Genomic DNA, 12145 nt, shown 5'->3' on the forward strand with positions numbered 1-12145 from the left:
TCTTCTCATTTCTCTATTTGTTATGAAGACTAATGGGAGTACTAAAATAGGTTTAATCATACATTTCCAACAAGGTTGCTACAATCAAAAACTATTAAATCTTTTAAAACTACATGATAGAATGTATTTTTAGACAATGATTAACAAATATGCTTAACCTACAAAAAATGCTACAAATCAGAATAAACAATCAAGCAGCCTGATAGTGCAGGAGCACTATAACAGAACAGTATTGAAAAGGGCCTGATCAATGGAAGAAGTAGAAATAGTAGAGGACACACATCCTGCTAAAACCATGTTATTGCAAGCTAATACTTCCACATTTTTCCACTGGCTTCATTTTTTAATACAATGGAAGTTTAAAAAACAAGTTCCTGTACTGTCACTCATTGGGAAGAAAGGTGCGTGTGGGCGAGTTCACTGTTCTGCCTCGTGATTTCCGTGCACCACCACAGTCCCAAGAGTGCGGCCATCTGGTCAGCAGAACCCAAGTGTGACTAAAACAAGACTCATTTGGCAAGAGATTATGGTGTGTGCAGTGAACTTGGCTTTACCACCACCATACACACAGTGCCTGAACACACTTGAGCATGTGTGGGAGGATGGATCCTCAAGGTCACCCACATGCTCAATGGAGGAGAGGTCCAAGGGAGGGGCTCTGAGAAATTCTCTTGTAGAAAATGGTCACTTGAGATATGTGGCCACTTTTGTCTATGCAACCTTCAATATGTGACAATTTCTATTCAAAATTAGAACTTATAGTTATCATACATTTAGACTAACATCTAAGTGCAAGACAACTTTCAATGACTTGCTTGTAGTCACTCGTGAGTTCTGTAGTCTTTGTGAGAAGGAGAAAAAAAGAAGATCGATTTTTATTAACTTAAATGTTCCACACTGGGGCTGCTGGCACTAAAGAACCAGCACAGCACCTGCTTCGTGATCGTCTCTGAGCTTACTTGACATATCAAGAGACTTGATATTATAGTAAACACATGAATAGAGGCTAAATAACAATGACGATTTAGTTACCAACAGTTACAACCTTCACGTCTGTGGGATTCCAGATTCCCTTGAATAGGCTACATCAGCTGCAGTACGACTTACCCTGAATGTGGTAATGGTTTATCAAGCAAACAGACTGTACATTAAAAACTCATCAGTTCGGAGCATAGCACTGAAGACCCCATGACATCTACACGCTAATTTACACTTAGGCCTAGTTTGCTTTAATCTTCTGCTGCGAAAAAGGGTGATTGCAGCCTAGTACAGTTTAGGACATCAGGCACGCTGATGCTATTCAAACGCCAAACCATCTAAGAATAGACATCCGTTCATAAATGATTCACCTGCAACTGTGCCGATGTCCAAAGCTAAGCCGATATAATGGACAGAAAATATCTGGCCACATCTCTAGCCAGGTCAGGATACACACGGTGGTAACAGCCCCCGAGAGTAAAATCCAAAATTCCGACTTGAGCTTCTTAATATGACTGCATTACTCAGCGCAATCGGCTAACCATCCTCGTCTCCCGTTTTGAGAAAAGTTGAGGTATCGATCAATAACTGTTCGGACAGTGGAGAGCGATAATCAGTACACGAAATCTGTATTTCTAAATTTATATTCTGCTATTGCAGTCTGCATGGGATTATTAAAGTAGCCTATATTCATGAAATCTTATTCCACAAGAGAGGTCCGTGACGGCACATTTTTTAGCTGCAGTTCCAGTATTTGAAGTTGATAACCAGCACTAGCAAGGCAGTAGCTTGCGCAGTCACCTCCATAGCGGGCAATCTCACATCCCAACCAACAGCACAAACTACTACCTCAGCCAGTACGTGGCATATGCTCCGATGACAGCCATCCTTCGGATAATTTTAGCAGAGTCGATTCGATGTATTTTCATGGATTATTCTCTCTCTATATTTTTTTAAAGTTGTTCCGCATGTCGCGAACACAGCATTAGCCTTTGCAGACTGTTGGGATGCGTTTGCAGTTGTAGAGCGGGATACTCTATTTAGCTGTGTGATTGGTTAAACATGCAGCCAATGAAATGAAAGAAAACCCCGCCCATACCTCCGAATCAAGAGAATTTATTCCTGTTCTTGCGCCCTATACCTCTCAACTTCCGAGTGACATTTGGAATGACTTCTCTTGACAATCTGACTTCATTTAAGTGCGACGATGGAAAAAAGGCTCCTATTTGCACACCACCAATTGCCGTATGGTTATATATGTAGCATGTGTAATGATTTACACGAATTATAATAAATGAAATGGTCGCTCATAGAACTGTACCATTTATTTTACACACACAAGGTACATCCCTTCTCAAGGTAATGAAAGATGACATGGAATGTTACAGTAAGATCCTCCATAAAATCTTTTGTTGTTGAGAAAATGTCACAAAAAGACCATAGTTTTATTAGTGTAATTTAAACAATTCTTGGGTTTGAAATAATTAATTTTTTGTTGCATCATTAACACTATCACCACACACTGTACATTAAATCCTGTCTTGGTAAAGAAAGTGTGGAGTGAAAAAAACCAAAAAGATAAAAAATAATGAACACTGCAAATATTATGTAGCAGTTAATACATTGTTTCTGTCCAGCCAGCCAATCATAATCTAATATAAACTTGTATTAGAAGAAGCTCAGAACAGTGGGGGCTTGGTTTCCATGACGACAGCTATAAGATGTGCTGGGATGAGAAAGAGTCTGTGTGTGTGTGGTGTGATAAAGTCACATTCATGGTTCGGGTTGGATAAAAAGCTTCTGAGGTGCACTGGATCACGACTCTCCATTCTGCACTTTGGACACTGGAGGCTGCATTAAGTCTTTGAAAGGCCCCAGTGCCTCCTTCAGAGCGGAGCTGACCTCTGCAGAGGAGCAGGTGATGCACTCCACCAGGGTGGGGTACAGAGCAATCACCTGGGCCCAGGTGTTCCCATCCACTGCAGAAATGCAGATAAACCAGATGACAGAAAAAGTAGAAAACAGGGGAGGAGAGTACATACAAGAGGAGCAAAGATGAAAACAGAACAGGTCCATGTGAAATGAGAATTCAAATGGGTAGAAGATAAAACAAATTACTTTAGACAATGTTCTTCTTTATAAGCCCTTTAAAAGGAGAAACAGTTGCTGGTAATCATATAAAATGACTGGTTAGCAATTCAAAAACCAGATACTACTATTATAATCCTAACACTATTCTAATATACTCACCATTCTCTGGCTGCGTCTTTTTGAGGGAATCCATTAATGTGCTAACAGCTTTTAAGACAAAAATGATTTCAGTCACTTGTTGCCTAAGAGACAAAACAAAAAACCAAGTTACTCGTTAGTGTCAGGTATGGTGATAATGACATCCATTACATAAAAATGACATCCATAAAAACAAGTCATGTACATTAATCAACAATTCCCATAAATCTTTATATCAACCAAAATGATGAATCTCTCAAATCCACCAGTGTAGATATACAGTCAAACTGAAAATATCATGCACAACAGATGGTCACCCACAGGTGTATAGGTATATCACCATCACCCACAGGCACCAACAGGACATGACACGGTTTGTGCCAACAAACAGTGAGAGATGAAAAGCAGGAATGGAAGAACACAGCTAAATGAAGGAACCAGGAAAAAATGTAAATGGTCATCATATGTGGATGAAGGGCAATTTTAGCTCCATCTTGTGAAAAGGAGACGGAGTGAAAACGTATGGTTCAGTCGCACACTAAGAGCACATTTAAATGAGTAGCACAGCTCAGTTATATGAGCCAAGAAAAACCTGTAACTGAAACAGGTGACTTGCTCATTCAAAGCCTAACTGCACAAACCTAAGTGGTCAGATTAGAGAGAGAGTGTGAGAGTGAAAGAGAGAGAGAGAGAGCGAGAGAGAAAGTATTAGTGAGTGAGTTTTTGTGCACGCGCATTTAGAGTAACCTGGGCAGCGGGCAGCGGCCGCTGAGTCTCTCGTCCTCTACGTAGCGGTGCAGCACCTCCTGGGCTCGCTGCAGCAGCACAGCGAGGGCCATGCGGGAGATGTAGCCCTCCTGAGGTGTGCTCACTTTATTACTGAAGGAGAACTGGAGCAGGGTCTCGAAACACACCTTCGAGAACTCCTCACGCATCCGGATATCAATCTCTGCCTCTGCCAGGGTGGCAGAATAAGAGGATATTACTGCAACATATGTAGCAATAAAGACAGCACAAACACAAAATAACAAATAGCACTCCTGACAAAAGGAGGCAGTAAGAGAGATACAACTCTAATATACACTTTTCATTAGTGAGACACAAAAGTGTTTCAAATCACATGAATGCACAATGCATTTCATTTTACTAATGTCTTACAATTTATACATTTTACTAAAGGTGCTTTGACAGTAAATTCAATTCCTTATGTTCTGAAGTATTCTAATAACAGAGCTAGTCTGTTATAATTAGAGATAGTCAGTTATAGCTAGTTAAATATTTGCTTATTACCCACCTGTAAAAGAGGAGGACTGGGAGTGAATGGATCCTTTGTTGAGCATGGCCATGATCTGTCCAACAAACTCTTTGGGGATGAAATTGGCATAGGGCAGTATCTCTGTACTGATCAACTGCACCACCTAGAGGCCAAAACCGACACCAGGTTCACTAAATCCAGCACCCTCATCAAGCAACCTTGATAAACCTCTTGGAGAATACACACCAAATGTTTCATTTCATTTACGAAAATACGGATTCAGAACTGCTCTACTCCACAGCACTGATAAAGGTAAACTATAACTGATCTAACAGGTCCTGTCATGAGATTACGTAATGCATACTCTGGCATGATGTCAGGATTGCACTGGTATCAGCCTCAGATGCACTAATCTTCCATCATTCTTGGTCTTTACACAATGATGATCGAGTATAGCACCAAATTTATGCAGTATAACTGTTCCATATGCACCATATTTATCTTAATATTTTACTGAATTTATGATTTAAAAGTGTAATAGCCTACCTCAACATCAATGGCTTCATTTTTCTGGAACTCTTGAATAGATAGATTATCAGGAGGTGTGCTGAAGATAAACACACAGGTATGTTAGTATCGATTTATTTTATTTTGTTATAGTTTTTAATGCGAATAAAAACAGTACTGTTTTCCAAATCAGAGTCGTTACAGTCGGAGAGAATAACAACAACAACAACAACAAAAAAATAAAAAATCATAAAATTGAAATCGGGCTCTTCTGTGTGTGGTTTACACATCAGCTGAGGTAGAAACCTTTTAGTGAAGAGGAAGTCCTCAAAGGCATGGGCCAACTTGGGCCACATGGTATCGAACTTTCCAGAAGAGGCCTGTTGCCGGGCGACTGGGAGACCGATGGAAAGAACTTTGAGGAGAGAGGAAACGGCGAGCTTCCAGGTGCTCTCCGCAGGACACGCATATTTCAGTCCTAAAGGCACCCTCAGGGTCTGCAGCACCAGGCAGAAGCCATGCATCATTAAGCTCCTTGTAAATCAAGCTGCAAAAAGCTTTTATTTCAACTTTTAAATACAATTTGCCTCTTTTTGGCTTAATTACTGGTTCACAAGTAGGAACACAACAACCAAACAGTTAAAGTGGTGTGTTAAAGTTAAGATGTGGTTTGATGCGTTTATGTATATTTGATGAACTGAGGGGATAAAGGACACTACCTTAATGATGTTCTGTAAGACTTTCTCTGCGATGACAGCTTTGTGGCAGGCAGTTTTCTGATAGAGATCTACCACCACCTCTAGAGATCTCTCAGCAAACGGCACATAGTTTAAAGCCACCCATTCGGCCTATGTAGAAAGAAATAAGGGAAAGGTTGCAAAACATCTTTGCACTAAAATCCAAATAATTACTGATGCTGATTAAAAGACAACATGCACACATATACAGATACAAACTCAACATCAAAACCCAACATGTTGCCTGACAAACTCCAACAATTACTAGAAATTAGAAATTAGAAAGGGTTTATTTTACAAAGTTCAGAAAAGAGCTGGCTAGCAACCAATCTGACAACAATGGGGACATGTTGGAGCTTGTTGAGACAGCATGTGGAAACCAGGAAGGCAGGGCTGATAAACAAAGGAAAGAACAGATGAAAATGGGTGTAAGCGATGGTAATAGGGGCAGAAGATAAAAGTCCGCCATGTCACAAGTGTTACCACCAAGTGCCATTAAGCTAAAAGGGGCAGAGAGGGGTGGAAGAAACTCACCGGTGCAAACAGTTGGATCTAAAGTGGACCCATAAGACAAGCCCCCAAAACATCAAAAACAAACAAAGAACGAGAGAAGAGTGGACAAAGGTTAACCGCACACATGATAGCACAGAAGACAAAGGTTTATGAAAAACTGCTTTTTGGAAGAAGTGCCATGGCAAGTTTTGTACAGCATTGTACTGCAGATAGTGTTGTGCCACTTTAGTACTGCAATGCTGTGAGTGACAAAAAGTATGGGTGTGGAATAGCAAGGCATTGCAAATAAAATTGACAAATGAGTTAAAAAAAGAGAGCGGATAAGAATGGAAAATGATGTGAAAGGACAGCATGAAAGGAAGAAAACCAAAGAAGTGACAGGAAGTAGAAATCTGACATCTCTGACAAAACAGCACCCTAAGAGTATTAGTATAAGCAGGACTCCCTTCTCAATTCCATCTCACTTATCCAAACCATTCCAATTTAACGCATTGTTAAGGATACCAGTATCTAAAAACAATGAATTAGATAATGAACATTAAGTCTTCTTTTGTGATACAGTAGCCAGTAAAAGAATTACAATGTTTCTAATTATGTTTATAATGTTACTACCAAGACATGGAGGTAATGGTTGTATTATTTTTGACAACAATAGGACCAGCATACACTAAGCCATATAATGAGAATTACACACCTGGTTGTACTTTGCATTAGCAACATGCTTGGTCTCCATTTTGCCATATTGTGGTGGCTTGCATGAGAACTCCACAAACTGTAAAAGCTGCTCAAAGATGGCGGGGTACATCACCTGCAGGGTCTCAGGGCCAACGCAGATGGCCTGAAAAAATTTAACACATGCATGCATGCACAAAACCACACAGACATCCATAATAACATATAAAAGTGCTGTAGTTGCCTACTCAAAGTATCCTTAGCTAGAACAAATTGGTTATAGTCCAAAAATACCATTAACTGATACAGTGCCAGAACTAAGCGTCATTGATACAATATAACACAATGCTACAGAATACAACACAATTTGAAAACAATTAATAAACAAGACAAGTCAAGTGCAAAACACAAAATCTTCTTACAAATGCCTGATTTGGTTTAATTAAAGTGCTTTTCAAGAAGTTGAGTCTTCAATTGGTGTTTGAAGACAAGCACACAAGTAATTCTCAAAACTTGTCTACTGACAGCTTTGTGTAAAAATGTTTTAAATAAGATAAACTGTAGTTAAAGCACATACATCTTAGGTTTTAGTTGCGTTTTTATACATTTATCTATCATCAAATAATTTTTTTTTCCATTTTTCCATTTGTGACCCAACATGTGGACGGATGGGAAAGTGTCTCGCTGGCCTGCCTACCTTCTGCAGGACATCCAGGGCTGTGAGTACGGCTTCCTGCAGGCTAGTAAGCACAGCCTCGGTGTAGGAGGGCAGAATGAATGGTGAGGCATCAGAGCTGATGGGCACGGAAACCGCCCCATGTAGTATGATGCCCAGCTTGCGCAAGTCGTCCATGCTGAAGCCTGTGGCAATGTGCTGGTACAAGGCAGGGAATATCTGGATCAGCGCCGTCAGGAAAGGCTGGCTGGGCACAAACGCCAGTTTGTCCCCGCCCCCGCTTGGGGGCCTTGTGCACTCAGTCCCCGTTCGGTACCACGTGCTCCATGCTGACCACCAGAGGGCGGAGTCATCCTGCTCTTCTCCAGGGGGAGGCAGCTGGGGCTGAGTGCTGTAGCGCTGGGCCAGCCGCTCGGCTAGAGAGTCTGACCGTGGCAGGGGTCTGCCAGGGCCTGGGGCTGTGAGGGGTTCCATGAGTACAGGGGGAATATCCATGGCACCCAGGGTGTCTGGTTTGTCTGAGTCTTTTACAGGCGTGACGAGCTGGAGGATCTCCTGGAAGCTCTTGAGAGCAGCAAGGGAGACCTCATTGTTTTTGCTGAGTGCTGCTGACTGGATGTGGTCCAACAACACCTCCCACGCTTTGAAGAAATCACCTAGTAGGCCATTTTAGCAGAGAGGGGATTTGCTTATAGCAACATAAGGAAACGTTCAATAAAATGTAACAAGATAAACTAAATTATATGCTGACAAAAACTGTCATTATTCTGAGACCTTGCTGTCCATAGTGCTGTATTTTGCAGCTACATTACCATGTAGCCCTAGTTTTTACTGATATTTCAATTAAATGGGACCAGTCAAACATCTCACAGAATAACACTAAGATAAGTGTTTTGTTACTTTAAGAAACAACATGTGGTTTCAATACAGTTTCATTAGGGAAGGAATCACAAATACAGTAGTTGTTTATACCACATACAAAGAAGACACTGTGTCCACAATGCTTCATTGTGTTTCTATATGAATCTCTTGTATTTGAAATACTCAATTTCTGCAGGTTTTACTGCAGTGTTGCTATGGGTGCAGACAGTAGTGTGCTGAATATGAAAGCTATGATTCACTGTACATATCTGTGAAAAAAAAGGCTGCAGCTTCCAAACAGTTTTGCCTTTGCTCACCCAGCTGCTGCAGCAGGTATTTTCTAGTGTTGAAGATGCGTGCTACACCAGCCAGGGTCAGGACCCAAGTCTCCGCCCATTGTTTCTCTGCTGTGTCACGCGAGTGGTGAATGAGGATGTTTCCACCCCCCGATTCAATCTTCTCTTTATCAGCAGTGGTAGATGACTTCCTCACACAGTTCAATAAGTGAAACAGCACCTGTAGGTTGTAGCACAGTACCACAAATAGAATGCCTCAGATAGAATGCTTATATGAAACATGTATTTTTGAGACTGTACTGTCCACACTAGATGGTACGCTTCTCAAATCAGGAAATATACAAGGCCTGACCATGATCATTTTAATTCCTGAAATCTATCAGAAGACCTTGAATCTGAACAACACAAATAATGATCTAGATATCCACGGGTTTAACAGTATTAACATGAATTCAACAGAGGCTGTCTTCAGCTGGATCTAGCCTCAGACCTAAGCTCCAATTACTTTCTCCATTGACTTGAGATATCCTGCACAATCCCCCCACAACAGCCATTTATCATTTTATAACAAACAGAGCTACAATCCCTGTCCTCTGTCAGTGGATAGAGTACCTTCCACACCACTATGTGCCATGTGGGTTGCTGTAGCAGAGTTCCATGGGCTGCGATAGTTGAGAACATTGTTTGGCCAGCACTTTTTCTGACGGCTGGCCGAGGATCCACACAGAGCTCCCCCAACTTGGCGTACAGACACAACCACAGACAGTCGAAGGGGGGCGCAGGGTGGAAAGGTCTGTTCAAAGTTTCCCCCTTGTCACACGCCTGCTGCAGCAGAATGGCCTCCTCCTTCTCCAACTCCTCAGTAATGATCTCCGCTCGTTGGAAGAAATAGTCCGATATGTTCCACTGGAAGATGGGGTAAGGTAAAGCAGACAGGTGAGCTATCTGATGGATTTTTGATCCACCAATGTACCCTCACACCCAATCCAGTAATATTGTTCCCAAAGGAATTTTGATTTGAGGTCAGTTTCAAAAAGCAGAATATGTTCTCACCAAAAGCCCTATAGAGGTCAGACTGATGTTCAGTTCTTGATTTTGAAGACCAAAGCTACCAGCTACATCTACGACAATCTGGAGGCACGTGCAAGGCATTGTGGGTAGGAAGTCTGTCACCACCAACTGCAGGCACTGGAAGGCTGTTCGGATTAAGGACTCACTAGAAACCAGAAACAGAGCTTTAATGATTTAGATATGTAGAGCACTAAATGCTTAATGCTTCATGGACTATTTTAATATATTTGCTTTTGTATTTAGACACATCCTGAAGCCTAAATATGACTACACACGTCTTACCCCTGGTCATTGCGAATGGCTCCGATGACCCCCAGCACTAGGGGCCAGCCAGGACCTAGACTGTCACCCTGACTTTGCAGGACCTGCAGTACACATTCAAGCTGCTTCTGCCGGATGTCAGCGTGCAGAACATTAGACAGCTCCTTCAGAGGGTTCAGCAACAGCAGATGCAGCCTCTGTGAAAAAGAAGCCTTTAGATCAAGGCAAGCCAAAAGAAAATGCACACACTATTTCCCTGGACATTGTAACCTGCCCTGTCAGAGTCTGAACAGACCACAGCTTATGTTCTCACGTTTATCGCTGCCACAAAGCCAGCTTTGTTACATGTGATTGGACACCTGGAGCCCTACTACAGAAGCATGGTTCTGAGACAGTGCAGGTGAACACAGAGGTACCTGATTCTGAGACAGTGGAGGGTCATGTTTGTAGGCGAGGCCGGCTTTGATGAGAGATGTGATGGCCTCTGCTCCCCACTCCCTCATCCGTGCATTAGGGTGCTGGCAGACCTGACACAAACATATACAGGGGAAGAATATGCAGAGAGAGAAGTGTTCTGGCAAATACAGAGCAAATACAGAGATGTGAAGAAACAGTCAACTTATGCTATGAGGAAGTTACAGTATTTATTTGCATAGACAAGACATAGACAAGACAGAATTTGCTTATCAGCAACAAAATATATCTATAATAATATAACAAACATCCAGAAGCGAAAGAAGACTGTTAGGGGTGTAAAAAGTACAGAACTGATGCATCATACATGTATGAGTGTCTACTGCCCACCAAGATGTTTATTCCCTTAATAAATACCCACAACTACCTGAACATAGAGAAATAAATGTGCGGCAGGTTTTTCAGAAATGCCTGCTAGTGCAGTATTCATTAAACTCCTCAAAATGAATGTGTCTGGTACTGGCCATAATGGGAGGACATACTGGCTCAAATAATCTGCAATGACACTACAAAATGCAGGAATGTCCTATTCGAATGATTTTTGCTAAGCCACAATGCATTGACATCCATAAATAAAGGTCAATGAATGATACATTAACAAGTATCTCTGTACCAATACACCCCTAATATCTCTAGATAGCTGTTATTAAACAAAGCTGATATGATGTGGTGCATAATCAAGTGTTGATTATTCAAAGTACAATATGCATGGCAGAAATGATGCAAAAAAAGACAACACACACAGTGCCTAAACCTAAATGGATTACTTGATACAGACTGGCTGGTTCACTTCATAAATATCACAATATCAAGTAGCCAAATCCAACATTTTATGGCTATCTTGAACTAAAACGTGACTGGGTTGGCAACTGCTCCTGACTCACAATGTGATTAGCTTAGATGGTTCAGTTCAAACTGTCTACATATAAAATATCTAGCAATATTCAAAATTGGACAGCTGAGAAGAATTTGGAGAATTTTTTTTTCCACTGAGAGATGAACCAAAACCAATTTCCAAAAAGACTCCGAAAAGCTTGCCTTGGTAAGTGAGAGAAAAAGGAGTCTAGCAACTTACCTTCTACAAGACAAACATGGCGCAAGAAGAGAGGAGGAGAGAAGAGACAAGACACAGACAGAGGGATTAACAGGCAGACAGAGGGACAGAGAGGAGAGAGATGAAAGGTAACATGGAGACAAGCATTCATGTCATAGCATATGCTAGTGACTACAGCAATAAAACTGGGTTAGAGACAGACATGTGGTTATAAGCAGAGACAGCAGGTTATGACAGAAGAGGTGGTCTACATATCTACCTCCTTCCCATTATAACAGATCCTCTGCTCAACAGTCAAAAAGGCTTTCCCAAACAACAAATACAGTGCTGTTGTCATTGACCTTACCTCTAATAAGTGTGCAGTCAGAGGGCGCCACAGGATCTCTATGCGGTCCATATTGACCAGGCCTGTCTCCAGCAGCTTAGCTACCGCAAAGAGAGAAGGCTCCTGCTGGCCAGATGGAAAGGACCATTATGATAAATGACTGGTGAGCAGCAATGCCAGCCACTCCTGTGCTGATGAGTGAAAAGACTACGTATTTTCATAATTCTATCAATAAA

General features: G+C 41.6%; 1 protein-coding gene across 8 annotated transcripts in view; it reads right to left on the reverse strand.

Moving 5' to 3' along the window:
- Window positions 1–2288: 2288 nt before the first annotated feature.
- The window catches only part of mon2 (MON2 homolog, regulator of endosome-to-Golgi trafficking), a 30242-nt gene continuing 20385 nt past the window's right edge, over window positions 2289–12145 (reverse strand). For 2 of the 8 annotated variants that reach the window (XM_027020089.3, XM_081712256.1), the window contains exons 20-35: window positions 11931–12035; window positions 10473–10583; window positions 10078–10253; window positions 9778–9940; window positions 9337–9630; window positions 8746–8944; window positions 7589–8223; window positions 6914–7057; window positions 6241–6258; window positions 5689–5817; window positions 5276–5466; window positions 5009–5069; window positions 4502–4625; window positions 3955–4192; window positions 3229–3311; window positions 2289–2957 (exon numbers count right to left, since the gene is read on the reverse strand). In XM_027020089.3, the coding sequence (XP_026875890.2) occupies window positions 2794–2957; window positions 3229–3311; window positions 3955–4192; window positions 4502–4625; window positions 5009–5069; window positions 5276–5466; window positions 5689–5817; window positions 6241–6258; window positions 6914–7057; window positions 7589–8223; window positions 8746–8944; window positions 9337–9630; window positions 9778–9940; window positions 10078–10253; window positions 10473–10583; window positions 11931–12035 (2835 nt within the window). In that variant the 3' untranslated portion in view covers window positions 2289–2793. The other 6 variants (XM_027020094.3, XM_027020091.3, XM_027020093.3 and 3 more) reach the window with 6 other exon arrangements.

The sequence above is a fragment of the Electrophorus electricus genome, chromosome 4 (assembly GCF_041902795.1).
Source record: "Electrophorus electricus isolate QZ-2024a chromosome 4, ASM4190279v1, whole genome shotgun sequence".
NCBI lineage: Eukaryota > Metazoa > Chordata > Actinopteri > Gymnotiformes > Gymnotidae > Electrophorus > Electrophorus electricus.